At 33.3% G+C, this 22,759-nt stretch overlaps 2 protein-coding genes across 2 annotated transcripts; both read right to left on the reverse strand.

Annotated features, from left to right (window-relative positions):
• Nucleotides 1-5: 5 nt before the first annotated feature.
• LOC134268595 (uncharacterized) lies at nucleotides 6-6,097 on the reverse strand (the record flags this gene model as incomplete). The annotated part of the gene is made up of 6 exons (XM_062750856.1): nucleotides 5,813-6,097; nucleotides 5,001-5,101; nucleotides 4,457-4,602; nucleotides 3,677-3,785; nucleotides 3,379-3,488; nucleotides 6-51 (listed from the first exon to the last, which is right to left on the reverse strand). Coding segments are annotated over exons 1-6 (795 nt in total), but the record flags the coding sequence as incomplete, so codon positions are not given.
• Nucleotides 6,098-13,349: 7,252 nt separating this feature from the next.
• Nucleotides 13,350-18,685, reverse strand: LOC134268596 (uncharacterized). Its single transcript, XM_062750857.1, has 4 exons — nucleotides 18,598-18,685; nucleotides 14,761-15,405; nucleotides 14,212-14,374; nucleotides 13,350-13,695 (listed from the first exon to the last, which is right to left on the reverse strand). Exons 1-4 carry the CDS (start codon nucleotides 18,683-18,685, stop codon nucleotides 13,350-13,352), a joined length of 1,242 nt encoding a protein of 413 aa, XP_062606841.1.
• Between the last annotated feature and the right edge of the window lie 4,074 nt (nucleotides 18,686-22,759).

Raw genomic sequence — 22,759 nt, forward strand, 5'->3', positions numbered from 1 at the left:
TAGTTCAGTTTAGTTGTCACACAATTATCCGTGTCAAGGTTTTCTGAGAACCTAAAATTGAAAAAAACTCAATTAACGGTTTAAATGTATTTGAAAATAGATGTGCTCATCTTCTGATAGGATCTTAGTTCCTGCTATTTAAGTTGGGTTAGCTACAAAATAAATAAAAACAGGTTAGGAATTTCTATATAAACAGAAATGCAAAATGTCCATTTTTCAACACAACGGACCATAGACTTTAATGACAACTAGTTTAACTACCTACTCTACAAAAGAATTAGGGGGAATGTACTCTTTGTCTGTCCTTCTGTTCGTCAGTCTTTTTTCTGATCTAGGGTTTCCGGAAATGTTTTCTCCCTAGATGTTGATGAATGTGAGCTGATTTAAAAAAATGTATATGAGTCACCCTTGATATTTCCTCTTCTTTACGAACTGCAGATTTCAAAGCATTAATTTTTTTCAGACTATGTACCCACCCCACTCCCGACCCAGGGGGCATAAAAAATAACCATTTTGCTAGTTTCACCTTTCTTCATCATAAATATATATACTTGGATCATTGGTATAAAATCCAGGAGCAAAGGAAAAGATTATCAAAGAATTATTACATTTTCACTATATAATCAATAGAGCCCCGCCCTAATACCAGAACCCCTGACCCAAGAACCATAAAATCAACAATTTTGAAAGAGGCACTCTTGCTTATTATAACTATATGCTTAGTTAGTTTATTTAATACCAAGGAGCAGAGAAGAAGATTTTCAAAGAATTAATGCATTCTCACGATATGATCAATAGAGCCCCGCCCTGACACCAGAACCCCTGACCCTGGGGGCATAAAATTCACAATTTTGGATGAGGCACTCTTGCTCAACATAACTATGTAGTACTTGGTTTGTTTACTTAATACCCAAGAGCAGAGAAGAAGATTTTTCAAAGAAAAAATGCTTTTTCACTTTATAATGTATATAGCCCCGCTCTAGCACAAGAACCCCTGACCCTGGGGCCATAAATCTCACAATTTTGGTAGAGGATTAAATGCTCAGTACATTCATCTAACAGTTTGCCTGCTTAATGTCCAGGAGTAAAGAAGATTTTTAAAGATTGCAATAATTTTGGTGGTTTTGGCCCCGCCACTGAGGCCCCAAGTGGGCGTAAACCATAAAATTCAAATTTTTGTTCCCCTAAACCCATAGATACTGTATATCAAATTTGGTTGAATCTGGTTCAGTGGTTTCGGAGAAGAAGCTGAAAATGTTCAAATGTTAAGACACGACAGACGACGCACAACGGACGACGACAGACGAAAACGGATAGCAATAGATCACCTGAATTACTCAGGTGACCTAAAAATAGGTGCAGAGTAAAAACGTACCTCCAAAACACCAGAGGTTTGATGAGTTGTAACATCGTCGCAAATCACGGCCAAAATGTACGCTCCTCTCCCATCTGGTCGTGGTTGAACGAGGAGAGAATTCTTCGTAGCTCATTAAAATATTGACCAATGAGAGTAAAGCATAGTCGGATGATGAACTTTATCGCAACCTTTCTATATCCAATCGCAGTAAAGGAAACATTTCTTGTATACTGTTGATGTCAGTTGTTGATTTCGATTGCGATGGAAACAAAACTTGCCACTGACTGAATATGACGTCACAATACAGAGGCGTAAATATTCAAGATTGCGACACTTTTTGTGATCAAGCAGCCACGGGTAGGAGAGAGCTATATATGCGGACTCCGGACCGTGGCTTGGGACGATGAAGTTGCCATAGAGCAGTGAGAATGCCCTGTCGACCTGTAATACCCGCCGTATATATGCTCCTGGTCATGATCGATAACGTCCACTATTACATGTATATGTGTAGATAAAGGCCAAACAATCAGTATAAAAAAAGTCATTCACCATTTGACTTAATGATATTAGATTTAATTTGCCAATATGCAATAGTCAATATGCAGATAAAAAGGGTATCTGGCTGCATAAGTCGAAGAAATGACGATTGAAAAGTTAAAGTCATTACATTTATCATAATTAATGATTTTTGTTAGATAACCATAAATGAATTTTTCGTCTAAAAAATTAATAATATGTCATCGGGATATATCGTGTCGACAAAAATGGATATATACAGTGTTTAACTAACGATAAATTAAACCTGGTTTATAATATCTTGCGAAAAAGCACGATAGCTAACGATAACTGACGATAGTTTAAAACAAGAGGCCACATCGCTCACCTGAGAAGCTTTGACCATTCTGTTCTTTACCAGATTATCCCCTTTGTAATACGTAGTGTGCCCCCCCCCTACCCTACTATTCATAATTTAGACAATTTGACATCTACACTACCCCAGGATGCTTCCACATAAGTTTCAGCTTTTCTGGCCCAGTGGTTCTTGAGAAGAAGATTTTTAAAGATTTTTCCTATATATTTCTATGTAGAAATTTGATTCCCCATTGTGGCCCCGCCAAACCCCCGGGGGTCATGATTTGAACAATTTAGAATCTACACTACCCCAGAATGCTTCCATATTAGTTTCAGCTTTTCTGGCCCAGTGGTTCTTGAGAAGAAGATTTTAAAGATTTTTCCTATATATTTCTATGTAAAAATTTGATTCTCCATTGTGGCCCCGCCCAACGTCCGGGGGTCATGATTTGTACAATTTAGAATCTACACTACCCCAGGAGGCTTCCACATAAGTTTCAGCTTTTCTGGCTCAGTGGTTCTTGAGAAGAAGATTTTTAAAGATTTTTCCTATATATCTCTATGTAAAACTTTGATTCCCCATTGTGGCCCCGCCCAACCCCCGGAGGTCATGATCTGATCAGTTTAGAATTTACAATACTCCAGGATGCTTCCACATAAGTTTCAGCTTTTCTAGCCTAGTGGTTCTTGAGAAGAAGATATTTAAAGACTTTTCCTATATACTTCTATGTAAAACTTTGATTCCCCATTGTGGCCCCGCCAGACCCCCGGGAGTCATGATTTGAACAATTTAGAATCTACACTACCCCAGGATACTTCCACATAAGTTTCAGTTTTTCTGGCCCAGTGGTTCTTGAGAAGAAGATTTTTTAATGACCCCACCCTATTTTTGTCTTTTCTTGATTATCTCCCCTTGTGAGGGGACTTGGCCCTTCATTTTTACAATTTGAATTTCCCTTCACCCATGAATGCTTTGTACTAAGTTTGGTTAAAATTGGCTCAGTGGTTCTTGAGAAGAAGTCGAAAATGTGAAAAGTTTACAGACGGACGGACGGACGGACAGACAGACAGACAGACAGCTAGACGGACGGACGGACGGACAAAATGTGATCAGAAAAGCTCACTTGAGCCTTCGGCTCAGGTGAGCTAAAAAGCTGATGATAACTTACGATAGCATATACCACTCCTGAATGTTGACAAGTTGAACATCACTCATCTTAGAATTCCATTCTTGTACCATAAGTACAACATCGTTATCTACCGTTGGAATATCGTCTCTCTGAAATAGCATCATTCTCGATATATACATGTATATTCTATATTTATCAACTTTCGAAAACAATTATAAAATGAAAGCCAATAAGTCTCAATGCTCACAAGAGCCACGTTTGCTCTAAGGCTAATCAGAAAATTTAAGAACTTCTTTCATTTAAATTTCTTTTTAAATAAACAAAATGCCCTTTTTACATCCGTTTTCTGGAGGGGTAGTACAATCAGGACACCAGCTAGACCGGAAGTTCTCATGGCTCCATGATGTGAATGGTACCAATGTGTTCCTTGGGGATTAGCAAAAAACCTACAGAAAATTAAAAAAATAAACGTCTATGTCTTTATATCATTTCCAATTGACAATACAATTATGCAATAAGACAATAATAATGAAATATATAGAGGATATTTATTGCCTTGGTGTTGGATACAGGAAACATCAAATAAATACGTCGTTTATCTTAAATATTCTTTTACAAAGTAAATGGAAATGAAAAAAATAATTTTAAAAAAATCATTTTAATATTTCACTATAAAAATACGTGTTTAATTTTCAGTTGATATTTTCAACAGAGAGAATTGATACTTTATTTTTGTTATTGAATACTGTGAAGAATTTTAGGTGATCTTTTGTTATACTGATAAAAAAAAACAGAAGTGCACAGATCTTTGCAATTTGCTTCTCTTCTGGAATCATACTGCCTGGTCTTTTATAAAGTGACTAAATAGAACAACCTATCTCAGACAGACTTCTCCACCTTGGTTTTTTTATGTTGTTGAATCAATGTTTGCAATTGTTTCAATGAAAACATGCTTGTTGCAAACTAAGTTTAATGTATAAAACTACGGCCTTTGAAACGATGTAATTAAAATATAAAAGAAAAATAAAAAAAAACCATTTCTGTTTTTTTTACACTGTTAAAAAATTGTATATGTCAGAAGTTGAATATGAAAATATTTTTGACCAAACTTACTCACTCGTAAGTAAAGGTCTGACCCGGAAGTATAGGACATTGAGTTAACATGGAGACGCCATCCATCCACGGTGTTTCCTTCTGGAACATTCCGTGCCAGTGAAAGGTCACTGCTTCGTTCATAAGGTCATTGTGGATATGAACTTTAACCTAAATAGCAGTCCGTAAAAGATATTACGAAATCTTTGTGTTCATAAATAGTCATAATTTTTTTTGTAGAGCTTATACATGTGTATAGAGCTGATATGTATAATTGATATGTATACCATAATCAATTCAAATTTATCTTATTAAAGACTTGTGTAATAGAACGTTCCATTCATATTAAAATGAAAAAAAAATCTTGTCGATAATATAATGATACTTTTATTTGATTTTATAAACAATTCGTAGTTTGTTTAACTGTACACGTTATTATTGTTCTAGAAATACTTTATATATATGAATGACTTATATTGATGTCTCCGTCTGATACAGGATTGTGTATTATTCTCTATCTTAGTTCTTAAAATAAATTGAAACACGTGTTAAAATCTCTTACATCGTACCTTTTGATTCTCATAAACAACAATGGTTGGGGCCGGGAATTGGTTGTTGATGGCAAACATGAATTTATAGTTCCCATCCGCTGTTATCACATATTCCATTTCTATAAAAAGAAAAAATAAGAAAGGTCAAGTTTTTTCAGAGTAGAGGAAATTTATGAATTAATCTATGTTTCCTTTATCAGTATATTGTATATTAATGTAATATGTGTTCATCTGTTGTTCTAAATTTCTTTAAAGATACAGTTTTCTAGTTTGAATCAATGGTTACGCCAATATTATTTATAGATAATTATTGATCATTCAAAAGTACAGTATACATATTTGACAAACGTTTTGACGGAAAAGCAAAACTCTTTAAGATCTTATATAGAAGAAATCGAATCTGTTCTTTTTCAAACACGGACACATTTTAATTTGTTTTTCCTTATAAAACAGACAGGGGTTCAGCATACAAATATTGAAGATGTTTATGTCGTGTGAAAATTATAAAGAAAGTATCTTCAAAGTATTGTTATACAGAAAAGATTAAAAGGTGTATATGTACATATAAATATATCTATTGAAAACTTAGTATCAAATTTAACCTTTAAATCCACAAAAATCAAAAGCAGTAAAACACGGCTATAAGGAAGTCAGTATACTAAATCTGATCAAGGAAAAACTCAAATGTCTTGCAAGGTACTTTAAAAAAAATTCCTATAATTGAAATGTCCTAATATTGAGTTCAATATAAACAAGTTAACTGCATTTTTAATGATCTTCACTATTTCAGTAAAACAAACTAGACACAGAAAGTACCTGAGAAAGCTTACCTTTGTATATCAAAGGAACCTCAACACAAGGACGGTCCATAAACATGACATCATCGCAACATTTCTTGAAAAAGGTTCCGTTTCGTACAAAAACCGGGCATCCTTCACCAGTGGACCAGTTGTAAGATACCATACTGGTAATGTAATTCACGTGAAAGTCGAAAGAGCATTCTTTCTCGGAAGCAGCACAATCTGGCTTTACATTGTGATTGAATACAGATTCCACGTAGTAAAAAGAGAGTACAAGCAAGAACAACCGAGAAAGAAAGGTATTTAATTCCATTTTCTTTTTAAATGCATACAACTGAATGAAAGTTTTAAGATCATAAGAAAAATAGAATATTGAAGATGTAAATGGAGAATAGAAAGCAGTGCGCAAAGGCTAATGGCGAGAAAAAAAGGTTAAAAGGTAAAGATAGAATATTGAAGATGTAAATGGAGAATAGAAAGCAGTGCGCAAAGGTTAATGGCGAGAAAAAAAAAGGTTTAGCAAGGACGTCTTAACAATTATGCATTTATAAAGGTCTCAACTCTGTCTATATCTAAAGCTTTTTGTGAACAATACGGAAGTAGATCTGCAGTGAATTACCGCGTACACATCATAACATTACTAATTAATATTACCAATTATTTGATCGATCTCTAACCAAAAAGTTGCTAGAATGTACGTTAAATAAAAACTGGAAAGCGTCATTAATGATGTATTTAAAGAGTTACTCCCTATTCCTAATTAGGAATAAGGATTTTATGCCAAAAATGAACTTTATGTTAAAGCTGACATGAATTCTTAAAAACGCAACATTTTCATCTATGTACGACTTGTTTCATACCAACTATAGCCGTATTCCGCCATATTTCTTTCAGATACCTAGTCTCATTGTAACGATATATACCCCAAAGCGCTCGTTACAGTTGAATGATTTTTTGGTTTGGGTATCGACTTGTGCACATCTCCGATGGTAAAGCATATGAGAGCACATGAGGAGACCAAGACATTTCAAAACCACAATAAACGACATAATAATCATATTTCTGAATAATTATTGATTTGAATCAAAAGATGAAAATGCAAGTTTGGTGAGAAATTTAGATGCACGTCACGCGTAAGTATTTTTACAGTGCGCCAAATTATGCAGAATAAACTTGAAATAAAATGCAAACACATTTTTAAATTATATCATTTGAATGGAACAAAATAACCAACGACTTTGATTTGCAGCCCCTATGCAATTGGTGCATATCGAGAAAACGCTTCGAACGCTGTAAACGTACCCATACCTGGTAATAAGGTTACTGCATCCGTTCGAAGATGTGCACAAGTCAAGTGATATACACCCTGAATTCCATTTATTGAAATATGCATCACAAAAAAGAAATAAACTCCGTAAAAGCTCAAAAGTAAACACACTGTCATTACTCCGTACAGACAAGCAGGCCGATACACTTAGTCCGTGCTGATCAGATTTTGGTCAGGGAAAATATCACAAGTGGAAAGAGAAGTTATTTGGTATTTGCGCGGCTGAAGGGGGGGGGTATTATAACTGCTGTTCATAAGCTATACCTGGTAATTGTGAATTATCTATCTACATGTAGTTATAATATACATTCTATACAAAGTCTTGTATATAGTCTGCAGTTGGTTTGCGTTGCAAAATTCATTTGTCAATTATAACTGATTATTTTAGTACTAATCTCAAATCTAAACCAAGTAATTTGATGTACGGTAATTATTTACTTCAAATCTTAAAAGCAATTAACCAGAATACATTTTTTTTATGTGTACATAGATCTATACGTTCTTTAACACACAAACACAATGCCATCCCCTGTTCAGAATGACATCTAGGCATTTGATTTTTAGGGGGGGGGGGGGGGCGTGCAAGAATAATTGACATAACCGTTATCTAAATATTCTTGGAAGACAGACGAATTCAATTTTGAAATTTTTTTTGAAATGTGTCACTCCGACCACAAAGTGCATTTTGAGGAATGTATAAATGTTTTATGATTATGTTGTTATAGACAGTCTATCTATGTTGTTATAGAGATTTCAGTATCCCTGCCTGATAGTCTCGCTATTTTTTTTAATAAAAAATGATTTCTGTAGGAGTATTTGGGAGATAATTTTAAAAGCTAGGGTAGGGATTCTTGACACTGGTTGAATACGGATAATTTTTATTTACTCTTTTGTATATTGAACTCTCTCTCTCTCTCTCCCCCCCTCTCTCTCCCCCCCCCCTCTCTCTCACTCTGTAACCGTCCCTTAGGGCAATAATAGGTATAAGATCCTACGCACTTTCTGCTGTACCATTTATTAAGCCTTAGGACAGATCAAGGATTTTTTTTCAGGCGGGATGTCGAAACTTCATAAATTGAATAATAATTTAAATTTGGACAAGAAGTTAACCCAAACGGCCAAATTGAAAGAGAAACTAGAGGTATTGTGAGCAATGAGCTCACTAAATGATACCCCTGCCTCCCATATGGTTATAAGGGCAAATTCCATATTTTGCTTTTGTCGCTAAAGCCAAAATACATGTCGGATCAAAAAGTAAAATAGGAGGTACACAATGGTAATATGTAATAAACCTAAGATTCTGTGAAAGTTTTAGTAAATTTCAGTAAGTGGTATAAGAGGATTTGCGGATAAGAGATGGGTACCCCAAAGCGTAACGGGGGATATAATAAACGTGAAATCACAGAGTGTCACAGGAATGGGTACATTGGGAACTTTCTCAAATACCTCCTCAAACGCATTGGCGTCGGAAGGAAATTGAAAGTGGGGTGGGGGGGGGGGCTAAGTACAAAGAATTTTTTTTATACATTAAAAAAAGTCTGAGAAGCTTTAAAAAAGGGGAAATGTCCTTTTCCAAAACACGAATATCATATTTCGTGTGGGGGAAATGGGGGGGGGGGTAGGTTCGAACTTCAGTAACAAAATTTTTATCCAAACACCAATACTTTCCTCTTTTTTAACCTATACTGCCACTTGTCTGTGGAAAGTGTGGGGGGGAGGCTAAACCTACGCAGCAATGTTCAATGTCTATACTAAGTATATATTTGTAAAAAAAAAAAAAAAAAAAAAAAAATACTCCAGTTCCGACACCTATGCTCAAACGTACGAGTCGAACCTGAACCTGGACAACAGACAAGAGAATTTTTAAAAAGCTAATTGTAGGTAGAATGTGGAATTCTCACGGGGGGGGGTTTGCTCTCTTTTTCTATCTGCTTTATCTAGTAATCATTAATTAAGTATGTCTAGAAATTTAATTCACATTACATTCTGGTCAGCGCAACTTCTTATAAACCACTGAACAGAGTTTTGTCGTACTTTCGAGATATTTATAGGAGTCAATGTGTGTCTAGATTTGCACATCACCAGGAAATTCCGAATTCTTTATTTTTTTCGGGAGTTTCCGCACTTTTACATTTAGATTTTGGTCATATCTTGAGTATAAAGATGAGCAGTTTGTCAGCGCAATTCCTCTTAAACCGCTGCACACAATTTCGTCAAACTTTGCAGATATTTAGGACACAATGTGCATAGATGTGCATATAACAAGGAAATTACGATTCCTTTATTTTTTCCTGGGAATTTCAGCTCTTCAACTTTTGGGGGAGCGTGGGGTATGTTTTCATTCATTTTGCATAAAATTATAAATAACTTTAAATCAAATTATATTAGGTCTAATAAAGCCAATACGCAGTATTTATTTGATAATAATTAATCATAAAGAAATCAATCTGTTTCAGACGTTTTCTTAAATTATCTTTATGAGAGTGTTCATATGAATGTTTTATTACACCCCCCCCCCTCCTAGCACAGGAAAATATCTTCGAAAGGTGAATGATTCGTAATAATGCATGCTTTATTATAAATTTGATTAAGTTAAACCATGTAATCATAAATTCTATTTGCAACATTTACAGACAAGAATAATGTTTAGTTTTGAAAAAATCACTTGCATTTCTTTCAATCAACCCCACTGAGCTTTCAACCTTTGATATTTTCCCTGAGCAAATAAAATGATCGGCATGGGCCACGTGTGTCCAAGCATCTTTTACTGTTGAGTTAGCAATGGATTACTGAGATGCATTTTTTAATAAAAGTAAAATAGGATAATTCTTTCGACATGTGCACATCCCTGTAACGATAGCAGTATATTCAGGTAAATGTTTTATCACTGCGTTTGAGACGCATTTTCTCGACCTGCATGGATTTTTGCTGTACATGAATGTATTCCGTGTTGTGTATTTTCTATATATTGCAGCAAATGCATTCAAAAATAATTTAATTCTCGGTATAGTTCTATTATTTGGTTGAATTCTTACTTTTCAAACATGTATTTGGTCAGTTTATTCAGTTTATTCCGTGTATGGACTTCTAAAACCTATGCTATCGGAGATGTGTACATGTCGACAGCCAGGCTTGAAAATCACTCAAGTGAAACAATTCTACAAGGCTATATATAGCAGGTACAGGTGGCCAAAAATCTTCGATTAAATATGGCGGAATTGAAGAAATATGGCGGACAAAGGCGTACAGGAATGTAGTAAGTCGTACAAAGATGAAAAATGATGCCTTTTTAAGAGTTCATGTCAGCTTTAAAGATAACAAACGGCCCATTCAAACAATACAAATTAGGAACTGGGCAACTATGAACCTCGAAAACATCAAATGCATTGGAAGGGTGTGTATCCCTTAATGTCATAAATTAGAGCATGACCATGCCAATAGTATGAAAGGTCAGTATCCGACTTGATAGATTGTAATTGCTGACGAAGCCATTTACAAAATTATGACTTCGAACCAAACTGCAAAAATGTTTGTTTCATCAACACGATTGCCAACAGATACTGTTCGTCCATGGAGTATGTTCTTGCCTATCCATGCAACTGATCTCAAACATTCAGATCTTGTATACATATAAATATCAACGATTTACAAATTGAAAGAAAGTCTGTTTCATCAGAAAAATATAAAATCGTTTTGATCCTGCGGGGAAGATTGGTTCTTGCAATGGCTTCTCTTTATTATCAATCTTTTCTTTTGAAAAAAAAAAATATTCCATCACTTCATTATTGAGGTGTTTTTTCTGGGAATTTTCACTGTCCTGTTTGTAGAATGTACACTGTAGGTGCATATGCTGACAGAAGGATTGGGTCCATCGTAATAAATTTGTCTTCCAAATGAGTTTCTGGACAAAACAGTGACTTGAGATATATTGCTATGACAGTACAATTGAAAATCTAATACACTATGTATATTTTGTAAAGTATTATGTGCATGTACATGTATAAGATATTAATCATAAATTAAAACATCAATTTTTAATAAAGCTTGTATATAATCGTATTTTGTAGGGCCGACACAATGTCATAAGAAATGACTACTTTATTAATGTTCTTAAGAGGGAAGAGTACATAGGATGTCCTCTCCATGGACACACATATTCAACAGTGTAGTTATTATGTACAATTAATGTCATTGATGAGATATAATTGATGTATTAAGAATATATTATACAGTTTAAGGTCAGTGCATTGCACTGAATAATAAACCACTGTTCACCCTATAAATGTACAAGTTTACACAAATGGTTGCTTTGCAATAATTTGAAATTGGCGAAATAATTTTTTAAAGAATATGAACATTCAACATTTTGAAGCTTTTTATTTCATATTATTTTATTTTTTTTTAATCCTTATTGTCTAATTAATATTATTGTTTAATAGAATGTATAAGCTATATTCTCTTCTTAATGTATTACTAGTATCACAAGTCTCGCCTTATTGGTTCTTTCTCTAAACTATAAAACAAATTAAATTTAACGAGGTCGAGTCTAATTATTTCTGCCTTAGGGATTTTAATAATTTTTCGTTAATCAATTTTTATTGTTATATGTATTGTTTTCAAATGTAAAAATGGATTGTTAACCACCTTGTTTTCTAGGCGGCCATCTCAGAAGTTGTCAAATTTTACTATTGGAACCTATGAGATTTGTTTGAAGAGCGCCAAATTGTCACATTTTTGTATTTCTGCCCTAGAGATTTCTTTTTCATTCAAGTAGATGAAAAGTAAATCGTCAACAAAATGTGAAATTTCAAAAAAGTTAACCATCTATTATGGTCTAGGAATTACTTATAACTAACATTTTTTTTTCAAAGTCCAACACATTAAAAATTGCCATATTACGGTATAAATAAATATCAATGCAAATGAATTATGGTGCATATGTTTATCATCGGTAAAAAAGTAGCAATGCGTAGAATTCTAGTACGTTTCTATCAATCTTCTGTCATCAGTTTTTGTGTGATATTCAGGGACGTCTTGAACGTACAAGCAAGTCATGTGTCGTTCTCCAGCCTCATGCATTGCTTACAAAATCCGAAAATGGTGACGTCGTTAGAACCATTTTAGCGTTTTTTCCCCTGATTACTGTCGTAAAATAACATATTCAGATAAGTAGGGGTAAAGGATAAGATTAATTTTGTATTAATATCAAAATATTTGTCAAAGTTGTACTGTCGCAAAAATCAATGCATGCGATTAAAAAGCTGCGCAATATCATGCGGTAGACTCGGCCTCGTTAAATAAGCTTGTGCGGATCTAACAGTGGTGAGTGGATGACTCCGAAATTTTAGTAACAGTAAGGAAACGTCTATTTCATATCCCTTAAGAGAAAGTGGGACACCCAGTTCCTACAAAATATTGGCCCCTAGTTAACTTATAATGAAAGTCATTTTTAATTCCCTACAATTTTTAGTGGATACATGTAAGTACTCACCATCCGTACATCCCTGGATCTGCCCGTCTAATTTAAAAAAAAAAATAATAAAAAAGTATATCCTTAGATACTATCTTCTGGTATGAATGTTGTTATATACATGTAATAAGAAGCGTTTTTGTATGGAAATAGGGAAAGATTAAAACATCACAAATCAGTTGCATTATATTAAGTATAACAAGCAGTAGCTATAATAAACAGAGAGTCTTTTCATCCACAGGGTTAAGGATGATTTTCAGTCCAGAATTACATGTAATTATATTTTTTTTTCAGATTTGACAAACAATTAAGTCCTCTCTTACATATCAAAACTGATTCATGCACTTAACGAAACAGACAGGTTTGCAAAACTTAGAGTTAAATAAATGTAATATATTCTGTTTTTAATATTTTATTTTAAACAAAACACATTAGTCAATAATATTTTTTTTTATTCTACAACAAATCTCCTAAATTATTCTGGGAATGTCAATAAATTATGTATAAAATATTATTTTTGTGAATATTAGATCTTTTTTTGTTATTTTAACACACTGACTTTATATACACAGTATCATCTATTTCCTCCTCCGTGTTATATCTTCACTGTTATATCTCTTTTGACTCTATATACACGGTATCAGTCATTTCCTCTTCATTATTATAAATTATCTCTTCTGACTTTATATACACGTTATCAGTCATTTCCTCTACACTGTTATATCTCTTCTGACTTTATATACACGTTATATTCCATTTCCTCCTCACTGTTATATCTCTTCTGAATTTATATACACAGTATCATTCATATCCGCCTTGCTGTTATATCTCTTCTGCTGAAAACGTGAACTGTCAGGATAACAAACAGTCTCCTCAAATCCGAGTGACGTCATCTTGTGCATGACCTCTAACCTGTATATGACGTCAACAATGATAGAAATGTCGATACGGAAGAAACCGGAAAATGGAGAATCTAGATCAGAGACGATGTAACAAAGCATGCTAATGGAGAAAAGTGTCAAAGTACACATCATCAGCTCCATACGATAGGATGACGCCTGGATCAGTAACACGCCATAGAGAGAGAAGAAACCCAGGGTTATGAGGAACACCCACCTAGTCAATGAAAAGAGACAATCATAAACATTTGAAGCAACGTTAAATGAAGTGTATAATTTAATTAATTATTTACAAAAACAAATTTCATCTGAACTTTTCGGTCTTTTAGGTCGCACTTGAGTGACCAGTTACTATAAGTGTTCGCCCGTCGTAATGCGTCGTTCTTCAGCTTTGAAGCATGTTTCTTTTTTATTTTTTCTCCTGTGCTGTTGAACCAGTTTGAACTAATTAGGCATGTTGCATCTATGTGTGATTTCAAAATTCATTTTCTCTGCTCCTTGGGCTACCTTAGGGACGGTATCAAAACCACTCAAATTCAAGTAATCTTTATAATATCTGCTTCTTTACTCCAGGACAACAAGTCATCTAGTTGTTTGTATGATTAAAAATGGATAATTTCTACTTAAATGTACAAGAATGTGCTAAGATATACAGGTGAAAAATTCTCCTTTTTAATTTAACTAAGAATTTCTCAAAACATGTTACTGGCCAGAATTAGTTTAAGATACTTACATCAACCAATGAGTCCTTGAATGTAGAACACTGAGGTCATCCGAACATATATTGTTGAGTCTAGATATATAATCTATTAGGTATTTTTTCATGACGTCATCAACATGATGGTCGTCTGAATGATTTTTATTTTGAAGTAAACCAAGGACTTCCCATATTGCAACTGTTAGAAATAATTACAGAATTATGAAAATGTCACAAAGAAAAATTTACAATGAATCTTAATTTTTGTAATATCAAAGTAAATATTTCAGCTCAAATAATTTTTGTTGAATTCTAAAAAAAAAAAAATTAGAATTTTTAACTATTATAATTACAAAATTTTAATTATTATAATTAGGATTTTGAAAGAATTAAGCTCATTAAAGAATGCATTGTAATCAATGATGAAGTAGACCTTCATCAGATAGATTAATAAGTTTATTCTTATATAAGTTTCTCTGCACATTTTTTTTTGAAAAGCATGCGTGTTCTCTTGCTTTTTTTATTTACCGAGAACTCTACTAAATGCATAGTTAAAATCTCAGTTTTCTACATTGAAAAATATACCTTTAATATCAACAGTTGGCTTGTTGACAAATGATGACGCCTTCCTATTCTCAATCTGTAACATCATGTAGATCGCTTCACATTTGATGGCATGGTAAATTTCCATTCGGATTTTATTGTTAGCAAACTTAAGCTTACTCGTTAAAGTAGCTGCTTGGTCAATGAAGCTGATTTCTTCTGTCACCTTTGTTAGAATGTCACTTTGCTTTGCAAGAGCTGAAGAAAAGGCAAAACCAAAAGAGATGGCATAGACAAGTCCGGCAGGAGTCAAAAAGCAGGAAACACACTGGTTATTGTTGGGGAGCTGAGGATACTTATCCTTTGGCCAAAAGAACTCTGTTGTAGAGTGATAGAAAAGCATAGCAAACGGTCCTAGACATATGGTTACTACGGCTGGAAGGCCTATTCTAAGTAATTCTGAAGGTCTATTTGAAAAGCTTTGAAGGGCTTTTAGTACCTCCAGATCAAAGTTTGAAAGAAATGAGACACTGGAAACGTTGTGTTTGTATTTTGATAGGTCCACTGTCTGTTGGCTTGAGAATGTCTCAATATGGTAAACCTCGAAATCTTTATTGGTAGTACTGTGTTTGGATCTCAATCGTTTGACAAATCTTTCGAACCGGCAAACCAGCAAGATACAAACGCCTACAAAATAAGAATTTTTAAATTAAAAACTAGACAAGGAGAAATGTTTATTAGATGTTAATATGTATTACCAATCTTACATACCGGAAATAAGTGTATATTCACTGAAAGGCCACTATCTCTTCCTATTAATTGGTTACACTGTTAATCTGCATATTAATAAAATAAAAAAAATCAACAATCAAATTTTCGAGTAAAGAACAAAGAATACTTTATTATTATTATTATTTATTTATTTTTCAAAAATTATTTGATGTAAGTTGACCATTATATTCTGGATCCCTGTGCCAGATGACTTCTTCAATGTTCTCAAAAACGTTCCAAGCTTAGGTAAATATTACAAATCCGGACCAAAACAAACTCAGAGATCCGAAACAGAGAGCCCAAAACACATCATGGGAGAGATTAGGTTTCATGAGAAGTGAAAATCCCCTGTCGGCCTTCTAAAACACCAGAGGCGTGTCATCTCATTTTTTTAATTTGGCGTTTACACCTTCTTGGTCTTATATATATTCACTTACAAAGTAATCTTAAGTTTCTAAATTTCTACAGTGCGAAGATATTGATCATTTCAAACAAATTTCTACTTGTCAATTCCTCCATATGTTCTAAAGTTTATTTAGACTCATGATTATTTATGATGTAATATACTAATAGTTCAAACCACCAACCTTAAAGCCATAAATTTAAAAAAAAAAATCCTCAAAATTAAAAGATCCAATATTCGTATGACCTATTTTTTTTACTTTTGAGTAAATGTACTCTGTATACAACCAGAGCTCTTATAAAGCTACAAAAGCAATGTATGGTGTTCTTCGAAAATGTAGAAAACATAATCTTTCAATTGATTGTAAACTAGATATGTTTGACAAAATAGTGAAACCAATTTTGTTATATGGTTGTGAAATATGGGGATTTTGTAATATATCGCTCTTATAGAGAGACTTCATCTAAAATTTTGTAAACATTTACTAAATCTTAGGTCTTCCACACCTAATTTTTTAGTGTATGGAGAACTTGGTAGATATCCTCTATCTATTAATGTCGAAACTCGTATGATTTCTTTCTGGACAAAACTTGTGGTATCACAAGGTACTAAAATGTCATCAAAACTATATCCTCTCTATACTGTTTTGTACAGTTCATGAGAATAAAGTCTTGTCTTGTCTTGTCCTGTCAACAAAATATGCTTACCCCCGATTCCACAACTGGCGTTTCAATGGGGATTATGTTTTTATTCTGTTCGAGTTTTGTAGTGTTTACCCATTAATGGAAATCAAACAGTATTATTTATTAATTGTCTTTGTGAGTCCTATTTATATCATCGAACAAATGATTTTTTTCAACATTGCAGCTAAGTAATGGACGCCAATAGAAAATACACCGACAAAATCACTATAATGTGGATTTGTTTTTCTATTAGTGGGAGTTTTAGATTATTGCTTATTAACAATTAACTTTTATTTTTGACTTTTGCTTATGTATGAATGGGGTCTCTATCGCGATTGACCAAAAGGACTCTATGTACATCAATTGTTTGTCACTTGACATGATCAAAATTAAAATATAATGTACTTCTTCAAAGAACATAAAAGCTCAGACGTACGATATACAAAAATGTTTTCACTACGAAATGCAAAATTATGGCACACTTTTTGGGAGAATATCCGAATTTCCGACGTTGGTAAATCAACAACCTTTCACTCTCTAATTATAAACATATTCTGTAGCCAATATGTATGTTTTATCCACCTGCCAACCATTTATATCTGTCTCTACAGGCAATAATCTCGCTTCGTGTGAATTTTCAGCAATCTCAGAAATAATTTCAATCAAGCTAGTTTATCACTTGTAGAAACAACTATGAAGGGCTGGGAGATGGATAAAATATACAATTAATTACATATAAATAGATTAGATGTGCTTAGATTTAGCGAGTGCAAGGTAGTTAATTGACCATTCTGGAAAGTGAAAAAATTCTCCCCAAAAGTGCACAAAAACTATTGCACCGTAAATTGTACCTTTTTGCATTACGGGATATACAATGTAGCGTTTTGGTCAAAGACAAATACATAAAACCATAACGCTACAGATTTGCAGCTATGTGGTTTTACATAAGGTCTCATCCGTTTCAATCTAATAATTGTTATTGCATTCAAACTCAATTTTTGTCGGACCACATGCGTGCTCATTTAATTTTAGTTTTTATATTTACAGAAAACAAAAAAGCCTGAACAACGTCGCAAATACAGATAGACTGTGTGCTTTATCGAGGCGTCATCTCAGTCAGTACAGCGGGATCAAAATGGCGTAAATTCTACATTCTAATAAAAGCAAGATACGTTACACATTGATTTATGCTTACAATATTTATTAGAATTACTGTACGTAACAGAAATTTAAAGGAAAATGAATATTTATTCGCCGGATTCATTTGTATAGTTTTACCTTAATGTCATACTTAATTTTCCGAAACGCTGATGACGTATGGACCTATGTAAGTCCTTGACATAGCTGCGCCTTAAATACTACAGATACTACAGTGTAATATAAACTTTAGAAAAATAAACCAAGCCAGGTGAATTTTATAAGGAAATACAAAATGACAAAAATCAGCAATAAACCATAGGCTGATTTTTACCATTTTCCTTTTCTTAATAAAATTCACCCGGCTTCGTATATTTTTCTAAAGCTTAAATTACAGTTTTAGCACCAAGGTAACATATTCTTAAATTTGTTTTTCATCTGTAAACCTTTATCGAGTGTTTTTTGTCAATATTTGTAATTATATTGAAATTTCAGTAATATTTTCCAAGTCTATTTCATTTTCCAGTTCTTAGGAGAAAAAGTTTAAAGAATTATCCACTTTTCTAAACTTGTGACATGATATTAAGCCTCTTCCAAAGAAAAAAAATGGTTTGTTTCATCTGTCCTTAAATGATTGATTACCCCGGTAAAATATTTAGCTTATATTTTCATTGGACAGTAAAGTACTTTTATACAAAAAAGATTGGGTTTTTGTAGAAAACATCATGTACATTACTTTTTATTTATTACACAGTACTGTTTTAAATGAATGAATAAATATTTTGTAATTGATTATACTCTCAAATCGTAAAATAATGTGTATATTTTTCCTACCAATAGTACATGTTTTAAAAATTTTCGGAAAATTGTGACAAGCTTACTTACCGAATGAACATGAAACCAGCATTAGGATTGGTGGCAAAAAGATTTCCATGACACTCGGAACTTCTCTTGTTGTATTGTTTTCTGCCATAACTATCGCAAGAACAGCAAGGCTTTAATATCAAAAAAGAATCCGATATTTCGAAATTTATTTCAAGTTTGATTCCCACGAACTATATCGTTGTTTGAAATGTGTTCATGATATCTTTGTTAGATTGGAATATTTTACCACGACATTGAAAGAGCGTCCACAAGAACCACAATTAAAATTTCATCTCCACAAAGTTATGTAATTTTTATTTCCCACGAACATCTATGGAAGTTAATTATATAATTCCTCAATATCAAAGAACATTTGCCTCGAGCACTTTCTACCAATTAAAGCCAACTTTTAAAATAAATCTGTCTCGAACGTTCAAAGCAATGTTTTGAACATATCCTCTCAACAGAAATGATTGAACGTGCTGACGGGTCTTGAGAGAGTTAGATATCTTTCTTTGGTCAATTCATCCTCAGCGCAGAAAATTATATAGAAAGCTGTGGTCCAATGAATATAAATTGGAACAGGTTATTTTAATAACCCTTCTCTCGAGAAAAACCCAATATTGAAAGAGCTTAAATGAAAATATTAGTTTAATTAATCAATGACTCTCTATTTATCTAATTGATTTCTGATATTATGAGGTTAAGGATCTTTTTTAATTTTTGCAAAGTAAATAGATGTGCCGACTTTAGTAATTTCGATCATTACATCGTTAATGAAGGTTTAAGGTTCTAAACAGTTCTAATCAGACACATCACCGGGCTTGTTTTTAATGTGAGCATTTGTCCATGAAATGGACTTTCAACAATACACACTTTCTCAACGAAAAAAAAAATAATACACAATCAAACAAATAAATTAACAAATATTTCATCAAATGTCATTTGAAGACAATTACAACTGTACCTTAATAAAAGTCCTATAAGAATTAACCTTAATTTCCATGAGCGAAAACTAATGAATTTCGATTGGCTATTATCAACATTAAGATAACTTTGTTAAAACGATGTTTTTTTATTTTGTATTTTGACTCATACTAGTATTATTATAGAAATATTTTTAAATGAATTAGTAGACTAGATTGTATAAATGTAACAGTGATGTTGAGTTCCCTATAGTCAACTATCTAGAGGCTTTTCAGAATTCTTTTCAGATTTAAGGGTACATGTACTCAACACAATAAAATGATGGTTGGATTGATATATTTTTGATTAATTTGATTTGACAAGATAGAAATAATGAATCCCTTAAATAGGAAGGAATCGTAAGTTCTGTTTCGAATATAGGATTTTGTTTCGCTTTTTATATACTTCTTTTCTAATTTTTGCATACCTTTTAATCATATGAAAAATTTGATAAAAATATGCTTATGACTGATATTCATCATTTAGGTAGCCAATTTAGATAAAAGTCTATGAGAAATATTTCTTTTTTATCAGTTTTTATGCCTAAGAGTTCATATATGTCAAAATACAAAATATATTAATAAACTTAAGCTATGTAAAACTGTTCCTTTAAATCCAACTGATAGGTTACTGAAAGGTTTGTAAACAAAATGTTAATTAGTAATTTCTTTCAGCCTTTATTTTACTTTTCAGAGTTTTTCTTAGTTCAACTGTCATACTTATAATTATCATCAACTTTTGAAAATACCATAACACTTCCATTTCGTAGATAGATAAGCTCTCAAGGTGACCAGACGTGTTTTACAGTGCTCCTCCTTATAAGTAATTACCTATGCTGTTAATCATGGTTAATAATGGAATCGATCAATCTGAATGAAAATACAAGTCTGCTCAAATCTATTTTGGCTGCTTTTGGATTTTCATTTTCACACGGAAGATCTAATGCTGATGATGAAGATTCTTAAATTGACCTACCAGATTTTTTACGAGTGAAATTCAACCAACAGAGCATCACCTTGAACCATGATGAGGATAGGACGGGAGACATTGTAACCACTCTAAACAGTGAACTTTTGTTTTCCAAAACTGGATTCTGAAACGGAAATATCTATATAATGGCAATGTCACAGCGACACCATACAAATCAACTCAGACAATCCATGCTCAAGGGAGTGAGAGATTCACCTGGCTACGAGAATTCATTGGACAAATTCCTCACCTGCCAATAACTGACGCTAGTAAAATTGAAGGGATGCTACAGCCACAAAATACTTCCACCCCTAAACCTTGTAAATTGCAAGATATGGAAAGCAGACCTTGTCATAACTGTAACAGTTTGCAAATTATTCAAAAATTGACAAAGTCTGTTACTGATCTTTTTGAGGAAGTTGCCAGACTGAAACTGGAGTTGCATTCTCTTCAGAACAAAAACACTCAGTTAGTAGATGCAGCTACTCAAACAAGGGAACCACCTACAAAAACCAAAGACGTTGGACGTTGATACGCGTGACATTAAGGATACTTGCGTACAAGGCGTGTCGAGACATACACAGTGTACCCGAGTTGAGACTAGGGAATTCTCAACTTCTACAGAAATCTTGGCAGCCCAAAAAGAACAGAAAACCTTCAACAGACTGGAAAAGGAACCAAAACCTGGCGACTGATGTTCCATCTGGAAAATCTGTTCTCATAATAGGAAACTTAATCCTAAAGCGAATACGTACCCGTGGATTACTATAAAATGTAGCAGTTCGTACAAACAGAGGGGCATGGCTGTCCGATATTAAACGGATTCTTCAGGGAATTGACCTAACACCATTCCAGTCAATCGTCATCCCTGCCGGTGGAAATGATGTTGCCAGCAACAAAGATGTTGAGACAAGTGAATGTGATCTCGCTGAAACTGCTTGATATTCAAAGAAGATCACCATGAATTGAAATTGATATCTTGGATATACCACCACGAAGAGATACAAATGTTTCCCAAATGAATAAATTAATTAAATTTGTTTGTGAGGAATACAGTGTAAATTTTATCTCACTCCGAAATATGTTCCAATCTTCGGATCTGTTCTGGAAGGATGGGATCCATCTATCCGACAGGGAAACATCAACATTTCTGAAAGCCTATGATTCTTACATTTGGATCACTAAAACGTGTCGTTTAAATGATACACAAAATATGTCTGAAAATATGAATATGTGTTTCTACTGTGGTGAAAGTGGCCATTCCTCTCAGAATAGTCGGCACGGATTTAAGATTGTCTGCTGGAAATGCCACTCCCCGGGTCACAAAACAAAACACTGTTCATATTAGGAATTCAGCAAAGAAGAAAATGCCGAACAATCTACCCTCTTCAATTCAAACCCCTTTAGTGTAAGTAGGATCAGATGTAGATAAAAGTTATTATTCTCCTTCACAGTCAGTCATATAACTGGCATTTTCCCGATAGTTTTAAACTTGTATAAGTTACCCCAGTCTATAAAAAAGGAAACAGATTAGATCCAAATAATTATAGGTCTATTTCTATTTTATCAACTTTATCAAAAATTATTGAAAAAGATGTGGCAAAGTATAAACTATATCTTTTTTCGGATTTTGATCTTATAGTAGACTCTCAATCAGGCTTCAGAGAAATACATTAATGCCAAACAGCCCTTACAAAATATACAGATGAATGGTTAAATGAAATGGACCAAGGTAAATTTGTTGGTATGTTTTTTTTTTTGATTTCAGTAAAGCTTTTGACCTTGTCAATTATGATATTCTATTTAAAAAACTACAATGTCATAACTTTGATGCAATAACTTTACGATGGTTCAAATCATACTTAAGTGAGAGACTTCAAAGTGTCCATCTGTCCAACAAACATTCATCTTATCAGCAAATCACAGCGGGAGTTCCACGGGGATCTATACTAGGTCCTCTTCTGTTTTTATTTAACATTAATGTTCTTCCCTTATGTATTACAAAATCCAAATTAGACCTATTTGCAGATAATGCCACTTTACATGCATCAACAAAAGATTTTCAAACTACCTGTAGATACATTGTCAACGGATATAGCTTTTTATAGAAAAACGGAGTTCTCAAAATCAAATTGTTCTAAATGCTACAAAAACTAAATGCATGTTAGTTGGTACGCATCAAAAGAGATCAAATTTTTCTTAGCAGGTAATTAATTCATTTGTATGTAACAGAAAACTTGATATTGTA

This window comes from Saccostrea cucullata, unplaced genomic scaffold (assembly GCF_032062105.1).
Source record: "Saccostrea cucullata isolate Sc308-1 unplaced genomic scaffold, CSIRO_AGI_Scuc_v1 ctg9251, whole genome shotgun sequence".
Taxonomy (NCBI): Eukaryota; Metazoa; Mollusca; class Bivalvia; order Ostreida; family Ostreidae; genus Saccostrea; species Saccostrea cuccullata.